This window comes from Lepeophtheirus salmonis, chromosome 6 (genome assembly GCF_016086655.4).
Source record: "Lepeophtheirus salmonis chromosome 6, UVic_Lsal_1.4, whole genome shotgun sequence".
In the NCBI taxonomy this organism is placed as follows: domain Eukaryota; kingdom Metazoa; phylum Arthropoda; class Copepoda; order Siphonostomatoida; family Caligidae; genus Lepeophtheirus; species Lepeophtheirus salmonis.
The window spans coordinates 16859047-16879687 of NC_052136.2; the positions used below are offsets into that span (position 1 = coordinate 16859047).

At 31.4% G+C, this 20641-nt stretch overlaps 2 protein-coding genes and 1 long non-coding RNA gene across 11 annotated transcripts in view; 2 read left to right on the forward strand and 1 right to left on the reverse strand.

Moving 5' to 3' along the window:
- rg (A kinase anchor protein rugose) overlaps window positions 1-12240 on the forward strand; it is a 54248-nt gene extending 42008 nt beyond the window's left edge. For 4 of the 9 annotated variants that reach the window (XM_071889020.1, XM_071889021.1, XM_040715183.2 and 1 more), the window contains 6 exons: window positions 401-1219; window positions 5905-6089; window positions 7481-7715; window positions 8534-9064; window positions 9133-9481; window positions 9555-12240. In XM_071889020.1, coding sequence (XP_071745121.1) covers window positions 401-1219; window positions 5905-6089; window positions 7481-7715; window positions 8534-9064; window positions 9133-9481; window positions 9555-9645 — 2210 coding nt within the window. In that variant the 3' untranslated portion in view covers window positions 9646-12240. The remainder of the gene's footprint in view (window positions 1-400; window positions 1220-5904; window positions 6090-7480; window positions 7716-8533; window positions 9065-9132; window positions 9482-9554) is intronic. The other 5 variants (XM_071889022.1, XM_071889023.1, XM_040715187.2 and 2 more) reach the window with 3 other exon arrangements.
- LOC121120338 (endoprotease bli-4) lies at window positions 9945-13915 on the reverse strand. Its single transcript, XM_040715190.2, has 2 exons — window positions 13703-13915; window positions 9945-13631 (listed from the first exon to the last, which is right to left on the reverse strand). The coding sequence occupies exons 1-2, from the start codon at window positions 13771-13773 to the stop codon at window positions 12221-12223; spliced, it is 1482 nt and encodes a 493-aa protein (XP_040571124.1). The 5' UTR covers window positions 13774-13915; the 3' UTR covers window positions 9945-12220.
- Window positions 13916-18297: 4382 nt separating this feature from the next.
- LOC139905840 (uncharacterized) lies at window positions 18298-19955 on the forward strand. The gene is made up of 3 exons (XR_011780920.1): window positions 18298-18987; window positions 19041-19180; window positions 19243-19955. It is a non-coding gene; the product is annotated as an uncharacterized lncRNA (long non-coding RNA).
- The last annotated feature ends 686 nt before the right edge of the window (window positions 19956-20641 follow it).

The window sequence follows — 20641 nt, forward strand, 5'->3', positions numbered from 1 at the left end:
ATGTTTTATATATGTAATATATATAAATGTATGTATGCGTGTGTGTAAATTGTACAACTCCTTCCAAAACAACAACAACAACAGCAACATTCGCCTTTTCTTTCCCTATCCACTCTAAGATGATAAAAAGACAGAAATTGATATTTATTGTTTTTTATTCCTTTATAAATGTTTTTACATGTACGCATTTATCCCCGTATATTCCATTTGATCATTACACAATTCCCTCTTCAAACATTTGTTATACATACATTTATATATGTATATACTCAGTCATACATATAGGACTGACTACCTCTACTAAAACTCATTTTTCATACTTGATGTTTCTATTTTAATATCGAACATAATTTAATTCGTATTTTCCTCTCTCTCTCTCTCTCTCTTCCTTGTTTCTCAGCTTCAATCATGTTTGCATTTGGAGATCAAACCACAGTCAAAAAAGTCATCAAAGTCCTTCCCCGAGTCGGAGTGGGGATCAAGTACGGAATACCACAGACACGGCGTGCCAGCCTAATGTCTGCTCGACAACTCTTTAGAGCCTCCAACATGACACAAAAGTGGCAACGAAGAGAAATATCTAACTTTGAGTATCTCATTTTCCTCAATACCATCGCGGGAAGAACCTATAATGACTTGAATCAATACCCCGTTTTCCCTTGGGTCCTCACCAATTATGAAGACTCCGAAATTGATCTCAGCTCTCCCAACAATTACAGAGACTTGAGTAAGCCCATTGGTGCTCTCAATCCCGCTAGAAAACAATACTTTGAGGAACGCTACAACTCTTGGGAAAGTGATCAAATCCCGCCCTTCCACTATGGAACACACTATTCCACCTCTGCCTTTGTTCTCAACTACCTTATTCGTTTAGAGCCCTTCACTTCCCTCTTTCTGGCGCTCCAGGGGGGAAAATTTGATCATCCCAATAGGATATTCAGTTCCATCAAAACCTCTTGGCAAAACTGTCAAAGGGACACCTCAGATGTTAAAGAACTCATCCCAGAGTTCTTTAGTCTACCGGAAATGTTTGTTAACATGAATGGCTACAAACTAGGATCTCTGGATGATGGTGTAGATGTGGGCGACGTAGACCTTCCTCCATGGGCCTCTACTCCACATGAATTTGTACGGATCAATCGTCAAGCACTAGAATCTGAATTTGTCTCTTGTCAAATCCATCAATGGATTGATCTCATCTTTGGCTACAAACAACGAGGTAAGTTGTTATGATGGGAGTGGGCGAATTCAGGCGCATATTTGAAATGCTTTGTTTGAGAAAAAGGCGATAACATTTCTTTATTCTCTCTCTCTCAGCTATTATCTAGACATAACATACTTACTTAGTGTATGTGTGTAAGTGATTTGAGTCAGGCAGGAAGGAAACTCTGTCGCCAAAGACCCCGGTATCATTCATTACATAGCTAAAACAAAATAATAACAATAACTAAAAAATGAGGGGAAAAAAAGAAACTTAACTTTTTGTAAATGGGAGGTCAAGTAAAAGGTTAAAATTCTCTTCTCTCGAGGGATAAACAATATTCTCAATAAGAATAATAATAGTAATACTACATATCTTCAAATACATACATTTAAGAGACATATTTTCTTTTTTCATATTTCCAATACCACTCATATTTGAAATAATGGAAATGAAATAAATTATAATTGACTTGGGAATCCATGATTCATTTATAGATTTTGAGGGAATGAATGAAGGAAGGAAAGGATCAAATATTTCCATACTATATGTACAATTGCAAATTTAAATTGCACAAGTCTTCAAAATTTTACTTTTTATTATGTTGGATTTTGTGCAAGTTGTAACGTGTCTAAATTGTAATGAACAAATGAGATGAAGATACATTTTAAAGGATGTATTTAAGGCATCTACATACTTGTGATGAGTTAAATGCAATGATAGGAATTTCAATAGATGATCCATATATTAAAAGTATTATATTTGACGTATCTATTGTCAATTACTCACATAACTCAACAACAAATATATATATTCAGTTCCATATCTTAATCTTGTAGTACAACATGACACGTTGATTACAAATCTGTCATTAGTTTTTTCGGATCCATTTTGAATATAATTTTTTTGTTGAGGCAAAAATAATTTCAAATAGATGATATGATGATAAATAGTTTCTTATTCACTTAATACAATATTTTCCATTATTACGTAATTATGTACATTTTAGCCATTTTTGCATAAAAAAAATAAATTAAAATCCAATTAACATTGCCGTTGAATTATACCTTTTAAACACAAATATTCTTTTGTAAATACAAGATCAATTATCACTAGTGTTGAGATTTGGTCAAAGACATGATTTTTTTCCATTTTTGTCATTAGTGATTTTTCTAGACTTATTTGGACTGATATTTCGGACCAGACGGCGATTTTAGAACTTAGACCGAGCTTTAATCGTTTTCAAATCGTTGACCGATTTTTGGTCTCTATCTATGGACCGATTTTATCTCCTATCCTAATTTATGAGCTGTACAAATGCAATTTATGCAAAACATTGAACCATATATGACGTTAGTGTGTTGATGCTCAGAATTTTGAAAAACACATGGCGTCATCAACAATTTTTCTATAGAATGGCTCTAGACTGAATTTTAATTGAGACCTTTCCATATTGATTTTTTACAAGACCGATCCAAACCGCATTTTTCTTTCGGACAGATATAGACCGAACTTCTCTAGAGGACGGAATGAGTGCAGCTCTCTATAAATCATATCGGTATCAGACTGGTCTAGGATTTTCAGACCCGGACCCGACACTAGTATTTACGTTTCCATTGAATATCATTTAATGCTTAAAAACAAATACTGAGCCGCGGTGTTTTCTCTAAACTCCATAATTATTTATTTAAAAAATCACAAACCATTAATAAACTCCTTATCCTCTAGAAAATGTTTATTTTTTAAAAATAGGTTGAAATCCCTTCTGCCTGATAACCATATTTTTTTGGAAGACAGGTGCAAATATCCAAAAAAAATTTAAATTATTGGTTAAGTGTTGGAAGATGGGTCGAAAGATAATTATTTGTCTTCAATAATTTCAACCTATTATGTTTTAGAATAAGCTCTAAAAGAAGAAAAGCTAACCATTAGATTTAAAAGGTGGAATTTTTGACAATTTCCTTTATTGTACTAAGGGTTGAGTTGATTCTACATATATATATATATAATCTATATGTTAGAAGCATTTTGCAAAAGTCCTTAAAAAGTGTGTTAAATTGACCGCTGTCTAATAATAAAAATCTCATACTTTGACATTTCGCAATTGTTCAAAAGTGATAATATGTAATATTTAGCTCTTTAAAATATATGCTATAACTAGTAAATAAAATATTTGCCAAATTAAAGGGGAAATTATTACATTCATATGTTAAAAGCCACAATAATAAGAGTAGAATTTTAAAAACAACAACTCTTCAATTCTGTCCAGGAGAAACTGAACATGATAACAGTTGTCATAACTCAATTTTTGAAAAGTGACTAGATAGGATATTTTTATACTAAGGCTGTCATACAAAGAAAATGCTAAAATAATTATAAATTAAAACGGAATAATCCCAATCCCCTTGCAAAAACCAAATTTGATAAAAAAAAAAAAAAAAATGATTTCCTAGGTTATGTACAAAGTTTGATAATAATAACATAATTAAGTATCTTCTTTTTTTTAAGTTGCGGAAAGAAAGTCGTTCCCACAAAGATAAGACAATTAATCACATAGCTAACTATGTTGTTTAAATATTTGAGATATTTCTTTTTCTTCTTTTGGGGGTGAATAAGGATTGAAGAATCAGTAGCGGTATTTTCATACCTGAATAATATTATTGTTATGTATTTAGTTAAATATAGGTTCATTATATGTATCTGGTCAACATTTATGTGAGTGTGTGTGGGATTCATTTTTCCTTTGTGTTTAAGTTCCATCTGACAAATTGAAGATGTTTATTAGTTATTACTCTCCTCTCTCTCTCTCTCTTAGCTTCTCTAATTAATTAATAATCATAATAATTAGATGCTTCTACCTACTTACCTTACTTATCGTCTCATGTTCTTGTTTTCTTCTTCTCTAAGGGCATTTACATAATAGTTAAAGTAGAAAGGGTAGGGGCAAAATACTTTGTTCAGTATAGTACATATATTTATATGTTCACTAGTAAATTAGTGTTTCTCAAATAGTGGCTCAGTTATATTTCGACAACTCCTTCTCCCACTCTCAAGATAATGAAACCTCTTTTTTTTTTAAATCCTGACGCTGGAGCTGACTGAAAGTCATTTTCTTGGATTGACAAACAGTACAATGTGTTACAATGGGAATGTGAGTCTCAGTGCTATACCAATTGTTGAATACAGTTTTATAATTGTTATTGTTTCAAGTCAAAAACCGTTAATTTGATAATGACAATCTAAAAGGAGGAAAAGAGATGAAAATCTTGCATTCAACAATATTTTAAGCAACATATGTATACTTTAAAACAGTGGATTTTCTAGTTCCTTTTCGGGGGCTCAATCATTAGTGTTGAGGCAAAATGTTTATCATATATATGTATATATATCAGTAATCATATAAAGGTGTTGATTATTTATGGTGCGAAATGAAGTAATTTTTGTTTCAGGCCTGAAAAAATTATGGCTATCGAAAAAAAAAAATAATAATGATGAAAGCGGAATAAAATTTTTTCAAGGATTTATTTTCATAAAAAGTCATTCGAGCAAATTAAGCAGCAATTTTTTTTTTAATTTAAAAAAAAAATATATGTATATATAATCCTGCAGATGCCCCTAGTCTAGGGGCACTATATTTAGTATATTTTTTTTTCGATTAAAACTTATTCAACAATGAAATCATAATATTTGGCCCATAGTTTTAATATTTGCATGGAACAATATGTTTAATGTGTACAAATTTTAATACCAACCCCATTTTTACATTTTTAAATTGATAGTACTATGTATATAAAAAAAGGAAATAATGAGCCATAAATGTTGAGAATAGAGGGCTATCTTGATGCCCTCTAGCACGAATTACCATAATGTGGTCAAAAAACAAACAAGCGGGAGACGCTACCTAACTTATATATGTACAATATACATAATTAATAGTGGGTACTCATGTCTAATTATGATGTATACGACTTATTTATCCACCGTCTTGCACAACAAGCAGGCAATGACAGTTTAATAAGACAAAATGAAAAGAATATCTTATTCTTCTTCTATTATGATAATGACGAAAGACTCTATTACCTATAGTAAGGGCGGCATTTGTGCTATGTGGTGGTATGAGGAGAATGAGGAAAATGAAAAAGATGTGTACGTACGTGTGCACTCTGTTAGTATGTACCTACAACATAATAACTAATCTATTGTATGTTTCTCCTTTATAGATATTCACAATAGTCATACATACATAATCTGTGGTAGAGCTTGAGGTAAGAAGGATATTATTGTATTTGTGTACTAGAATGCACATACATTTTATATACCTATTATGTATGTATGTAGAGAAACAAAACTCCTCACTCCAAGGAATTTCCATGTCCCTCTCTAAAAACAAAGAAAAACAAAATATTGATCGTTTTTTGTTTTGTCTTCAAATGATTATGTAGTATGTAGGTATGTAGGTACCATCTTGATATATGTATGTTTGTATGTATACTTTACATTTATTTATGAATTCATGTACTTACTTACATACCTATTTCCTTCCATGGGAATCAAATTTGTTACATTTATTTCTTTTTCTCTAATCATCCCTGAAAAAAATAAATAATAATAAAAGATAATAATCACTTCTATGTTTATGTTTATTGATTCTACCAATATTAAATATGTTTTTTTTTCTTTTCTTTTTTTCATTCTTTAATTAGGACCCGAGGCTGTTCGTGCTACAAATGTCTATTATTACTTAACATATGAGGGAAGTGTGGATTTAGAGTCTATGACAGATCCCTTTATGAGAGAGGCCATTGAGAATCAAATCAAAAACTTTGGACAAACCCCTTCACAACTCCTCATGGAGCCACATCCTCCACGGAGCTCTGCCATGCATCTTGTAATTTCTTATACCGGCTCAATCCATAAGTCCTTGTGCATGTATTTGTGCATACTTCAATTTATCATATTTGAAGGGCGTACATAGATTTTGATAATTCAAAAGTTTCATATAATCTACGAATTTATTTGAAACACAAATAACCAAATAAAAACGAGAAGATCAGAAAAACAAAAAATGTTGATGGACATTCACAGCTTTTGTTGGGTTGCATACCTGGTGGAAGGGTCCATCTACTTCAATTTATTAATTACTATTGTGTCTGTTTTCATACTTGTCCATATTAAAATCTTTTCATCAGGTCATTCCTTACCAACATTACCCCACTGTCGTCATTGATTTGAGGCTCTTTACATTGACTGAAGGGTCTCAGTCCAAATGACAATGTTTGCTAAAGTCCTTTGTTTTCTACTTATGTTTGTAACGGTAAATTCCAGGATAGCAATGATTTTTTCTATTCTCATTATCTTGGTTTACATGGCTAAATTTTTATTCACTTTTAAGTCTCCATATCACTAATTAATCCTTCAATTTAATGCAAACAATCAACTTTGACTATTAATATCTAATTAAGCTCTCATCTTCAGAAAAGTATTGTTATACACATAAATCAATCGTGTAATGAATTTCTTAAGAAATGAAAATACCTTTATTTATTAACAAGTGGGAGTACCCGCATTGCTCGGAGTTATTAGGCGTCAACAAAGAGAAAGACAAATCTTACTTTATTAATATAGATATGAACTTCTCCTTTCATTTCATTTTTAAGATGAGGCAGTTAGCTTTACCTATGCACTTCCTACATTGTTTGTTATTTTATTTCTAAGATCAAGTATTCAAACAGTTTTAAGAGTTGAAGTACACACTAAAAATAAGTCTCCTCAGACAGACAGACAAACTTAATTTTAATTTATTTTATATTATTATTCTGATAATAATATAAAATAAATAAATGAAACAAAAAAAAAAAGAAATCCCTCAGAAGACATTCATTATTACACGATTGTTTTAATTCAATTTTATCTTTAATTTAATAACAGTTATACTCTAAAAAATGACCCTTAGTTGGTAAAAAAGTAAGAAAGAAGAAGAGTATGTGTTCTATGTATAGATATAGGTATCAAAACATGCACAATAACTTGGGAAAAGATATCATTTATGGGGATTTGAAAATTGCCTAAATCCTCGAGTGTAACTCAAAAAGAAAAGTTGACATATGTTAGCAACTTTGATGGACTACATATTATCTTACTAACAGAGATCACTGTATAAAATGTAGTGCTTTCTACTCGCTAATATGATTACATGCTCTTGAGGATTTCGACAATTTTCACATCCCTACTCAATGGAGTAATACTAAATAATGCAATATATGTGTATCTTTTTTATAGTCTCCCATGATGTTCTCCTCCATCCCTGATGACATTTGTATGGTCATGAAGTTTCTCTCCAACTCCCCCATTTGTCACATCACTGCTAATACTTATCCTCAACTCCCAATGCCCTCGGTTGTCACTGTGACTGCGAATCAACATTTTGCGGTTAATAGATGGAACGTTAATTACACAGGTACCCAGATTAGCAACAAGAACACTTTACCCACCAATAGCAATAATAATAGTCAAGGTAAATAAATAATCATAATTCATCATCATATCCAAGTCGTACTCAAAAAATAAAATTATAATTGAAAAAAAATAATACTTATACATATGAAAAAGTAGACGGCAAATCATGGCATTAAATACTTAATATTGTGGTTTTCTTTTTTGTAAAAAAATAAATAATAATAATAATTTACTTATCTCACTACATACAAATGCATGTATGTAATATTCTGATCCTTTCTTTGCACTTCTTTCTTTAATATTTCCAACTGCTGCTTCAACCATATATTGGTTTCATTATTATTAATTACACTTTTAATTAGCAATGGCACATTTATAATTTCCGGCTATTTTTTAATTAACACTCTATTTCGTGAAAAAACAACAACCATTCAAACAAACAAAACTAAAATCTTGGTTTAACTTTGGCCTTTCCTCATTTTTTCTTATTCTATTGCATATTACTTATTTTTATTGGTGATGGGTTTTTGGTCTGCTTTGATGTCCTTTAATCATGGATTTATTACTATTATTATTATTCGCATTAATAACTTCTATTCACATTATTACATAATATTTATGTACCTTAATACCTGCATGTATGACTTTAATTCATTCTTACAATAAACTTAAGCATCGCACCAATCACGGAAAGGTATGCACTCTTCTATTTATGTGTCACTTGTACAAAATTCTAAGCTATTAATCAATATCATACATATTAGTATGTAGGTAGATCAGTTTTTGTTACATCTAGAGTCTATTCATTCTCAAGATAACTTTAAATTATGATTTAATCTCTTAGTGATGAATACCTTACACACATTTAATTTCCAGCTCCAACTCAAAGTCCAAGCTATGCCGTCGACAGTCAGAGTCAAGCCAATGCCAATGGGGGCTCAAACCTTCCTTTGTCAATGGATCCTGTACTGGCTGTCGTGTCCAACTCGATTGGGCATCAGGTGAAACGACACCTCGTAGGAGATAACTTTAGTCAAAAGATCACAATGAGAAGTAATTGCTTTGTTGTGACTGTGGACTCTACTTTTCTGATTGCCTGCGGCTTTTGGGACAATTCCTTCCGTGTCTTTTCCACTGAGTCAGCTAAGATCGTACAAATTATCTTTGGACACTATGGTGTTGTAACGTGCCTTGCTCGCTCTGAGTGTAACATCACTTCAGACTATTATATTGCATCTGGCTCTGAGGACTGTACAGTTCTTCTCTGGCATTGGAACGCACGACTTCAAAGCATTGTGGGAGAAGGAGAGCAACCAACGCCTAGAGCTATTCTGACTGGCCATGATCAAGCTGTTACTTGTGTTGTCATTTCTGCAGAGCTGGGTCTCGTCATCTCTGGGTCAAAAGGTACAGTAGCATTTCAAATTCCATTATTAATTATCTATGTTGTTCTTCATTACACACATTCCTTTTAGATGGCCCCATCTTAGTGCACACAACATTTGGGGATCTTCTCAGGTCTTTGGATTCTCCGTCCGGTTTATCTTGCCCCTCCAATATAGCATTATCCCGAGAGGGACTTGTCGTTGCCCATTATCCCAATGGACACATTGTTTCATTCACTTCAAATGGAAAAAAGCTTCGACATGAAACGCACAACGATACACTCCACTGTATCCTTTTATCTCGAGATGGTGAATATCTTATTACAGGAGGAGATCGAGGCATTGTAGAGGTCTGGAGAACCTTTAATTTAGCTCTTCTATATGCTTTTCCTGCTTGTGACACAAGTGTTCGTTCCCTTACTTTGTCTCATGACCAAAAGTAAGTTAAAAACCCTCCTTGTCCATCTTCTCTAAACTATAAAGTACATATGCTTTTGTTACTATTATTACAGGTTCCTGTTGGGAGGTTTGTCCACTGGATCCGTCGTTGTTTTTCACATTGACTTTAATCGTTGGCACCATGAATTTCAACAAAGATATTAAGAACTATTATTATACTTATGTTGATGATGATGAGAAGACCTTTTTAACATGGGGAAAAAGAACATAGAGGATCAATGATCATGTTATACTAATTGCTGTTAATGATACTTATACTACGATTCCTACCACCCTAAACACATTCCATCCGTTTTCATCATTTTCTATTCTACTACTTTATTGTATACAAAAAAATAAGAAAAAAATATCCTTTCTAGTCAAAAAAATAAATAAAAACAGAAAGAGTAATTTGAAGAAACAAAGAATCATCTTTACACCACCCTCCCCCCCTTTTTTCCCCCATGTTTTATTGAGAATCTTATTTTTCGTTGTTTTTGTTTTTAGAAGACATTCATTTACTTTTTCTATTATAATAATAATTATTATTACCTCTTTCCCTCTCTCTCTCTCTTTCTCCCATAATTACCTACTACATACATACCGATATTAGTCTTTGTAATGAATTAATACACTTGTGATAATAATTGAAGCTGAACAAAAAAAAATTACAAAAACAAAACATAAAAAACCGAATTAATAAAAGATTTGAAGAGTAGTAAAGGCATTTAGACACCTATAGGCAACCTATACTAGTATATACATACATAGCAAGCTTTGAATATAAAATTGTGTGTTTATTTATACATATGTATATATATATGAAGAGCTTTTGACTTTAAATTTACATACACTCTATTAAACAAATTTTATTTGAATCCTGAGCAATAACATTTTGAATTAGGATCTGCTCAAGGCAAGCGAGATATGACTGAAAGGTTCTTACTGTTTCATCTGTCGGTGCTTTATAATATCAGAGTTACCATCATTCCCTACCGAGATTATTTACAGCCTCTCATTGTCTCTTATTTGCTCTAGACTTAATAATAATCAAAGGGATTTAGAGAGTCCTGCAAGGATGAAACATTTTTCTCAGGCCACATATTTGATTCCCATTTATATGACAATCTAATTAAAGTTATATCGACTCCATTCCAGGACTCTCCTGTTTTTTGTTTACAACTATAAGTAAAGAAATGGTTTTTGTAGATATTTTCAATTGATAGTTCTTGCAGCTCCTTCAAATTATTATTCACACATATTGATTTTTCCGGAAGTGATTTGATCTCGAAACCCCTGTGTTAAGAAATCTATGTGTGTGTAATTTAAAAAGAAAAGCTTTAAACGTAAATACAATACTTTTTTAATAGATATATTCTTCACAAATAGGCAAAGCATTGATAATTAGTTATCTATTTCATAACCATGGTATGTGAGGACTTCAGTTCGTTTTGGAAACATATATGTATATTTTAAATAGTTTTTTTTTTTTTTTTTTCAACAAATAGAAAGCAAATAAACATGGGATTGTAATGACAAAGTATACAAATTCATAAACGCACATGAAAAGTGCCGAAAAAGGTCACACACAAATAATAACTTCATATGAGAAGTTCCTATTCATTTAGAGTTATAGTAATAATAGATTTAATTAATTTAATTTTCTTCGATCTTCTTGTCAAAAATGGACAATCAAATTACTGCATGATCATAGTTATCATATATTTTCTTAAAGCATAATGGTTTCAAATCTCCCATTTCCCTCCCTCCCTCCTTTTTTTGGTGGTGTGAGTTGTGTCACATAGTACTTAGATTTTACTTTTAAAGGTATTTTACTAAAAAAAAAATTGCAACGCATACGAGTAGTTTGTTGTTCATAGACTCCATGGTTATGTTATAAAAATTAATAGAGAAATTTGCAGGATATCCACGAATAGAAATACATACTTTTTATGTGTGTATATACAAAATAAAAAATGATATCACTTCCATGTTGTTGAATTTGTCAATTGCAAAAAACAACGACAAAAAAAAACACATCACAAGTTATTGTAGGAAAATGTTGCTTATTCAATAAAAATTCACAGAAAGCCAAGGAGAAATTTGAGTGAGGTTGCTCAAGGTTTTTTTTTCTTTTTTTGTATGTACATTCCATTTTTGAGTATTTTGAATAGCATTTTTATTTTATTTGAATAAAGAAACAACTTTTTGCATTTATTTTCACGTTATTATTATTACATCTAATTATAAAGCTTTTTTTTTGTTCAGCTCTTTGCAGAGATCATTAATATTCAGCTACTCCCCTATTCAAATAATACATTTTTGAGTTTTTGTTCCCCGTCTACGCATGCACTTTTCTCTTCCGAACTTATTTTTATATGTTCCTTTTTTTCTTGTCTCCCTGAGTTGTAGATACAAAACTTACAGTCACTTTCCTTACTATGACTTATTGGATTTTTATATTGTATTTATAAGAAATGAATGAATTATCTATTAGTATCCATTTTCCTTGTACTTAATTATTTCATTCATATGTGTGTTTCTTTAGTTTGTTTATTTTTTTTATCTTTATTTAAAAGGTTTATTCTTTTTTACATCATATGAACATTTTTAACCCTATTTTCCACAAAAAGCTTGTTGTGATGATTGATTTATAATTGTAATTATTATTTCAAGTACTATCATTATTAATTAATTATAATCATATTGATATTTTAGATATATTTAATAAAAAAAGTTGCTAGTGATTATTATTCGAAATTGGTAGTGAGGCTGGCATTTCTTTTGTTCCATATAAAATCAACTTCCAGGACTTGAAAGCGATTATTTTTGCGGCTCTATTGATACAAGGGGACTTGAATACTCTGAGTCTCCATTTCCCTTTCGAGCTTTCTCCCCAATACTGCAATGAAAGAAGTCTCCAATCATTGAATCCTGTGGTACTAAAATCCGTTTCTCGTCCTCGAAGGATATTTGAAAGAGTTCCACTGGGAGATTCCAATCTTAAATTTATATTTCCTCGACATAGAGAGTATGCAGTGAACTGGAGTTGGACATGTTCTAAATACTGGATATCGCATGAGTCTGTAGAGAGGGATAATTCTACTACTTCTTCAGAAATGATTTTATTTTCTTGAGGGTCTTTGTATTCACAAATTATTTGAGTTGGAACTTGGATCCATTCATTCGCTCTTCGAGTCATGAGACCTGCATCCATTAGACCAAAGCCAAAAAATTCGGAGAAATATATTCCCGCGGCATTCCTTTTCCAGTTTGCCTTATCATCCAGGACATCCCTATCAACCACAGAGCTCATAACCAAATGCTGTACATCCCTCCATGTGAGGTTGGGATTCGCCTCCAAAACTAAAGCTATGACCCCTGTTGCAACGGCTGTACTGCTTGATGTCCCACTGAAATTCCCAACACAATTTCCTCCTACGGTAGTGGTGACAATGCCTCTCCCCCTGGGTTTAGAGGATCCAAATGCAGAGGTCATGACTGCTCCACAAGGCTCTGCATAGTCTGGAATATCTCCTCCTTCTCCCACAGCATTCACGGCTATTGTATGAATGGACTGTACATTTGACCCAAAGGAACAGGCCTCGTTATTAGCTCCACCATTCCCTACGGCCAATAAAACAACACTCCCTTTCCCTCCTCGACCATTTTCAGTCTCTTTGAGTGCCTCATTTATTTCCTCAGGAACATTGTCAAGGGTTACTCCCATATTTTGGGGCCCAACAGCAATGGTATAGATATCAATCAGATCCTTTTTGTAGGTTAGAGCACGGACCACATTTAAGTGTTCAAATCTCACATTTTTATTAAAGATACGTGCCATTCCTAATTGAGCATGAAAGGCGATCCCAAGACCGCAAAAGGAATTATTCCCTTCACTTCCAACTATCCCACTCATTTTTGTACCATGGGAGTTTTTGAGTGTTCTATTCCAAATTGGATCATCGTCATTATCAACGAAATCATAACTTAGCTCCGGTTTATAGTTGGTATACAAATCCGGATGATAGCGATCAATGCCATCATCTAGAAACAGGACACGAACACCTTTCCCACTCAGTCCTCTACTCCATGCATCTTGAATGTTCATACTTATATTGTCATTGCGTAAATGCCAGGAATCCTTCCAACTAAATAGAGAGGAAACAAAAAATGTGTATGGTATGACCCCCTAATAAGTTATAACTATACATTAACTCACAGTGGATCCATAAAGGTTTGAATAGATACATCAAACCATAGAGATAGAATAGCAATGCTGAGAAATAGCATGTTATTCCTTCAAGTGTTGAATCCTTTATGACCTTTTGATATGGATATATCAATATTAATATGTAATTGAGTCAAGATGGAAATTTATGAAGCAACTAATTTTCTTTTGGCAATCCGGAATACTAAAAGGACATTATGAAGTAAGTTAACATCTACGTTTATATAGTAAATACATAAATACCCATAGAAGGAATGCATAAAATTGTGTAAACTCCATTCAAATGTATGGATATTATATGCACAAAACCCCTGAATCACTGCATGCGTTAAGGAAAAAAATATTTTCTTTTCATTTCATCATCAATGAATACTACTGGTGGTGCCTCATTAGTCATTAGTAATGACTAATGGGCAAAGTATTAGTGATCGGGAGTGTGCTCATTGTTTTGAATAATGAACGAGAGCGAGAGCGCACTCGTCATTTGAGAAGAGCGATAAAATCGCTCGACTCCTCGCTCATTTAAATAAATTTGTATTACTTTTTCCGTTTCTACCTCATATGAAACAATATCAAAATTTTTAAGAGTTAAAGAATAATTTTGAACATTTCAAGGAAAGACTGTTGACGTGTTATGTCTCAGGATAAGCTATAATCTTTTTTTAAATGTGGTAAATTACATAGATCTCAAAATATAACACAGCCATAAGTTCAAAAACTTGAAAACCCCGTGTATAATCTCAAATTTTTTTTAGGCTGAACTAGAGGATATTGCACGAAAGCTTGTAATAACATGTCCCCTAAGACAGTGGCCCCAAACTTTTTGTGCCCAAGGTACACCAAAAGACGAATCAAAATTTCTTGACACACCTATTTTAATTAAACCAATTATTTTGATTATTATAAGCTATTGCAAATAATGATTGATTCTCACAAATCGTACGGCACACTTGAACTTCACTCAAGACACAGTGTTTGGGTACCACTATCCATTAGCACTTAATATTATCTGATTTGCATATATGGTTATGTGAATTATATATCAATTAAAATATCAATTTAATAATTGTTATTAAAAGTAATTTGAATATTTGGCAGAATTAATAAAGCACAAATATTAACTACTGATTTTACACTGCTGTCCTCAGGTAAAGTTGAGAGAGTATTTTCTAAGGTGGTCAATTATTCAAGGATAGATGCCAGAGTTTAAAGGGTGAAAATTTGAAGATTTTTTTTTTCTTTTTGTCAATGAATCAAATATTTAATATTTAAAACATTGGATTAATCATTTTATGGATTTTTGTTACGTTCAATTTAATTTTAGATCTTTAAGTAAATGGTATTCTTATACCGTTATTTCTCATCCTTTTTTGGAATAAATTATATATATAAATATCAGTAATTAAATTGCAATCATAAAGAGTTGTCAAATTCAAATACTCCTATACGTGCTCAGGATTTCTTGAGCGGACTAATGCTCTGCTAAAAAGTGTCCACAAGGTTGTTCTAAATTTGACGAAAGTAGTATTATTATTTGTTCATGGTCCTAAAAATAGGGAGGGATCAAGGTAACTTGAAAAAAAAGTGTGCTTATAACATTTTTTGGACTGATGTGTGTTTTCCACCACGCGTTTTCCCTTTTTTCACTATCGATAGAGTGTGACGTCAGAGCCGGTATAGTAATAAATTCATGGATTGATTTAAACATACGATAATTTTGTGACTGATCTGACATATTTAGACAATATGCTTTTCAGTTCTTAAAACAAAATATAGGTAGCTTAAAAATAATAGTTTCTAGAGGGAAATTGTTCTTATTTTGAAATAAGGCATACTATTGCTGACATTTTATAATAGAAATTAATATTTTTTATAAAAATACTTATTATAAAAATGGAGATTTATCATTTACGTTTTCTTTAATATATTTTTTTTATTATTGATTCCTTCCACTTTGTTTCGGAAATGCAAATGCTTTTTCAAAATTGTAATTTTTGTCAGCCGTGTAGAGGTTTTGAAATCTGTCAATTATCATATTCCGTACTAAGAGCAAGATAATTACATTGAACTCTAAGATAAGTGACAAATTAAGATCTAAGTTTGTTACATTTTTTAAATGATCATTTCAATTTTATTGCTTAACATTAACATAGTCTTGATTTTAGGTATATTTTTCTAATAAAAAATGTTGATAATAATGTAGGAATGACAAATTTAATTATTTTGAGCAACGATATATTGTAAAAAAATTAAATATTAAGAAAAGTATAAGTAGAGTAAAAAATGAAAATTACATTAACGAATATAATATAAATATTGTTGTCACTAAGACAATTAATGAATTCCTTTACTTTATCGAGTTGTTTAACATAATAATCCACTACTTTTAACAAAATTCCCTAACGTGTAGTAATTGGTGCTGGAGATCAGGGAATTTTGTAATATGCACTGAATTTTATTTCTTGAAATCAGAATGTAAGAATATATTTTTCATCTAGGACATGAGAAGAGCAAGGACATTCTTAACGACAAAATTCAGATATAGGTATATATGTTTGTCCAAAGAATTGAAATATATATAAACCATTGCTCAAGTCGGGACTTGTGTATTTTTTAATAGACCTGTGACGGTTACTGATGACTCGAACTTTACTCAAAAAATAAGGACTCAATTTCAGTCCTGTTATATACAATATTATTTCATCAAAATGTAAAAAAAAAGAAGAAATATTTAGTGAGAAAGTTACTTAATGGTTTCAGAATAAGCTGCTTAACCCAACTCCTACCGTTAAAGTTTTTTGATAACGACTCAGGGTACTATTTAAAAGTATGGATCCCTAACAATGTGGTTATTTCTAAATTGTTACTTTCAAGTAAATACTTGTAGTAACCTGCAAATTATAATTTATATTATGTATAATCTCTCTATCTACTTCTCTCCTCTCAACGTTGCCTAGTTGAGCTATTTTAGTGATTGGTAACCTTCATTTTGTCTACAAAAATGAACTCAAATAAGTAATATTATCCATATAAATAATTTCGCATAGGTATTGGTGGAATCGGCAGTATTGAAACTACCGATTTCGATACTTGAAAAAAGGAATTGGTATACCCCTAGTTATTACTCACTAAGAAGTAGCTTCTCTTGAGTAATAAATATCAACTAAACTCCTATTGACACTAAAAATTGTTTTAGAATGTTGCAAATGAAAAATGAAATAATCTACATAATTTGAAACAAAAGAGAAAATATACCAGTTATAGGCAATACAAAAGATCATATTTTTTGTCAAAAAAAATTCTTACCTCAAGCAACTTACTTTAAATGAAAATTAAATTATCTTTCTAGGGGCATCCATTATTTTTTTTACTTCAGGCCCCTACCTGTTTACGTGCTTGAACAGAAATACTGATTTATTTTATAATTTGGTACTATTATCTTGGAAGGAAAACTTCCCTTTTCAAAAATCCTAGAGACAAAAAAATTTACACAAACAACACCAGGCATTCAACTAATTCAAGAATTAGTTGTAAGAGGTTGCGAGAGTTTTAGACCAAGTGTTCCGTAATCAAAACCTATGATACTAATTCGAAGAAGGGTGTAAAAATCAATGAATAGCTCACCAATCTTTAAGTCCAAGATTGATATAAATCCAAATTCTATATAGTAGCTTTTTTGAGTTCACAATACGCAGAGTCAGTTTTTTTAAATCGTTCAAGATACCACTCATGACAATCATTGTAAATAATAGAAAGAAAAATACACCCCATCTTGGATTATTTCAAAAAGCTGATCGTGAGTAATTGCGTATCTAAAATTTTGACTAAATCTATCATGAAATTATGAGAGGTTAAGGGTTTTCCAGTTTCTAAATATTAATAATATTGTTTCTTGTACTGTTGTGTTAAAGATCATCTTATCCGATACATAGACATTGTCTATTAGACAAGGTGAAGGGGAAAAAGGTTGATTTTCCATTTTTTTGTAAATAATTTTAATCTAGTTCCTTGAGTATTGGTCATCAATAGTGCTAGGAATTGGAGCTTTAAAACATTGTTAGCCAATGTTTTCATCTTTTCCTTGTCTACTTATTTAATATTCACTTTCAATCGTCTACGTCAATGAAAAGACAATACCAAGACTTTGAGGAGTCTAGGGAAGACGAAAACTTCAAAATCGGTCTGGTGATTTAGATCAGAATTTAAATATCTAGAAACACATTAGCAGCAGTTTATTTTGAGAACTGATCATCAAAACTTATTTACGATGCGTTATTATGTATTTATTAGTGGTGAGACTCAAATCAACACAATTTTTTTCGAATTAGGCGGGCATGCTTGTGCAAACTACGATCTCAGTCTGAAGTTTAATCGTCTTTACAAACGTTAACCAATTTTTTCTCTCTCATATATAAACCGTTTTTCTCCCCTATCCAGTTTTGTAAGTTGTACAAATATGATTTATGCAACACATATAATCATATGACGTTTTGTTACTATCTGCACAACTTTGAAATACATGACGTCATCAACAACTCAACCTATAGAATCAGTATAGATCTAACTATAAATGAGTCATATGTCATAATTAAGGGTGATAATTTTGGTAAGAATAGAAAAGCGTGCGAGGAGAAGAGAAGAAATACTTATGGCATCATTGATTAAATAATATACATCTTCTTCTATCAATCATGAACGTTATCATTCCCGCCTTTATTATTCAATATTAATATAATAATATTAGATAGGGATAGTCGATAGAGAACTGAATAAAATGCAAAAAATAACGTCGCCTTCTGTCTGGATTTCTGAAAATGGAGGCCTAGGAATTTGGAAAATACTTACCGGATGAGAAACAGATGGTTTGTCGGATTTGTCGATATAAATGTGCCTTTAGTCCCCTGTCTAGAATTACACGCCACTCATTATCCTCATCTCATAATAAGAGTATCGATATTCATCTATAAAATCAATTTAACGATGAATACATCAAGTCAGACTTTAACTCTGATCTCACAACGATGCTTATTGCATGTAATATAACCTTATCCATTGCTAATCATCTACGTTCAAAAAATTTATGGAGAAATACACGGGTAAACCTATCCCTTCCCGAGGAACCATCATTAAATTAATGGAGGATGTTGGTACTGATGTCATATATAGAAATACATATAAAAATGTTTTGAGTCATCCACACCAAATGACGATCAAGTTATCAGTAAAAAGTATTTACGAATATCGAAATGGAACTCTGAATTTTGTACTATCTCACAGTAAGTATTCAAATTTTTTAAAAATCTAACCATAAAATATGATTCTATTTTAGCTAAACATATCAAGAATTATGATACACAACTCAGTAAAGGGCAAAAACAACTGCTTAAATGGTCACAACAACGGGGGTAGTAGCTTTGGATGGTTTGCAACTAGTTTGTCTGAGACTACTTACCTCGCTTTAAGACTTGGGTATGATAATTAGGTTTTCCAATATTACATAGTCAATAAATATTACTTTTTTATCACTTAAGGCTTAGCTATGGTTGATGGGCTCCAAGAAGTGGTGTTCAGAAAACTCATAAAAGGCAAAAACAACTGTTTAAATGGTCACAACAACGAGGGTAGTTACATTGGGTGTTGCATTATAATTAACAATTGTGTATATCCTTCATGATAATAGTATGTTGTTATATAAGCATACCTAAATAACGGGGAAAATCTTTTTTGATGCTCTTAATAGGGAGTAATATCGCCGGACATTACTACATAATTAGCTTTGCTCTAAATCTTTACGATTAATTCATTTCTAACATTTTTTTATTAATATATTTATTGTCTAATTTTATGATTTTGACATTTACTTTATTATTAATAATTAGTTAGATCTCATCGGTAGAGATATATCTATCCTGTGCACAATTGTATATAGCAACTTCCACATGAAGAAGAGGGGTGATTATCTTTTTGATTAAACTCCACGTCTCGCTTGTGTATTGCAACCTATAGTTATGACATATTTAACTGAATTCCGATGTTAGAACAAGAAAAAAATATCTGGATCAATCTATTATTTCAATATTCTGTATTTATAATTTATTATTATTAATAGTTATATGATTTTAATTGTTTAATTTTGTATATTTAACTTAAATGTTTAATGGTTTATTTTTTTAGTATGTAGATTATATTTAATTAAAGCCTTCTTTTTTAAACTTTGAGCTTCAAATATATTTCAAATACTCTACTTTGTCGTTTCATTAGCTATTATTCTGAGAATAAGGTTCATAATGAATTACAATTTCATGGAGTGTGACGTTTTCAAATCTACTGTAACGGATAAAAAACGTCGAAGTCAATTATACGTAGTATATCTTCATTAAACATTTTGCTAATAAATACATTCGTTATACCCTCAAAAATCATAATAAAGCAGGCAGATGATAATCATATCAGTATTTTAAACAATGATACCATATGTCTTTTTTCCCCTCTCCTCCTTGCACGCGTTTTTCTCTACAATATTATCAACTATAGTCATAATAATGTGTGATAATAGGTTCAAATCAAGGTAGTAGATAAAAAAGGTGTGTTTATAATTTGACATAAGTAAGCCAGCCTATTTTAATGACGTAACAAACTTGTGGAAAACGCTGGCCCGAACTTGTATTTTGGCCTAAGATTAAAAGGAATCTAATTCAAAATGTAAAAATTTGCTACTTGTAAACTGAGCAGAAACAACTTGTATGAAGACAACTTAATAATTTAAAATGTCCAGATCTATCATATCTAGAACATCATTTTATACAGAGTTCTATTTTGGTTGGAGCATGACTTTAAAATCAAAATCATATGTATGCACTAATGCAAATAAATAATGGTAGAACAGGTTTATGCGAGCAATATTTTATTAATTTTTTAACTGTCCAAGCT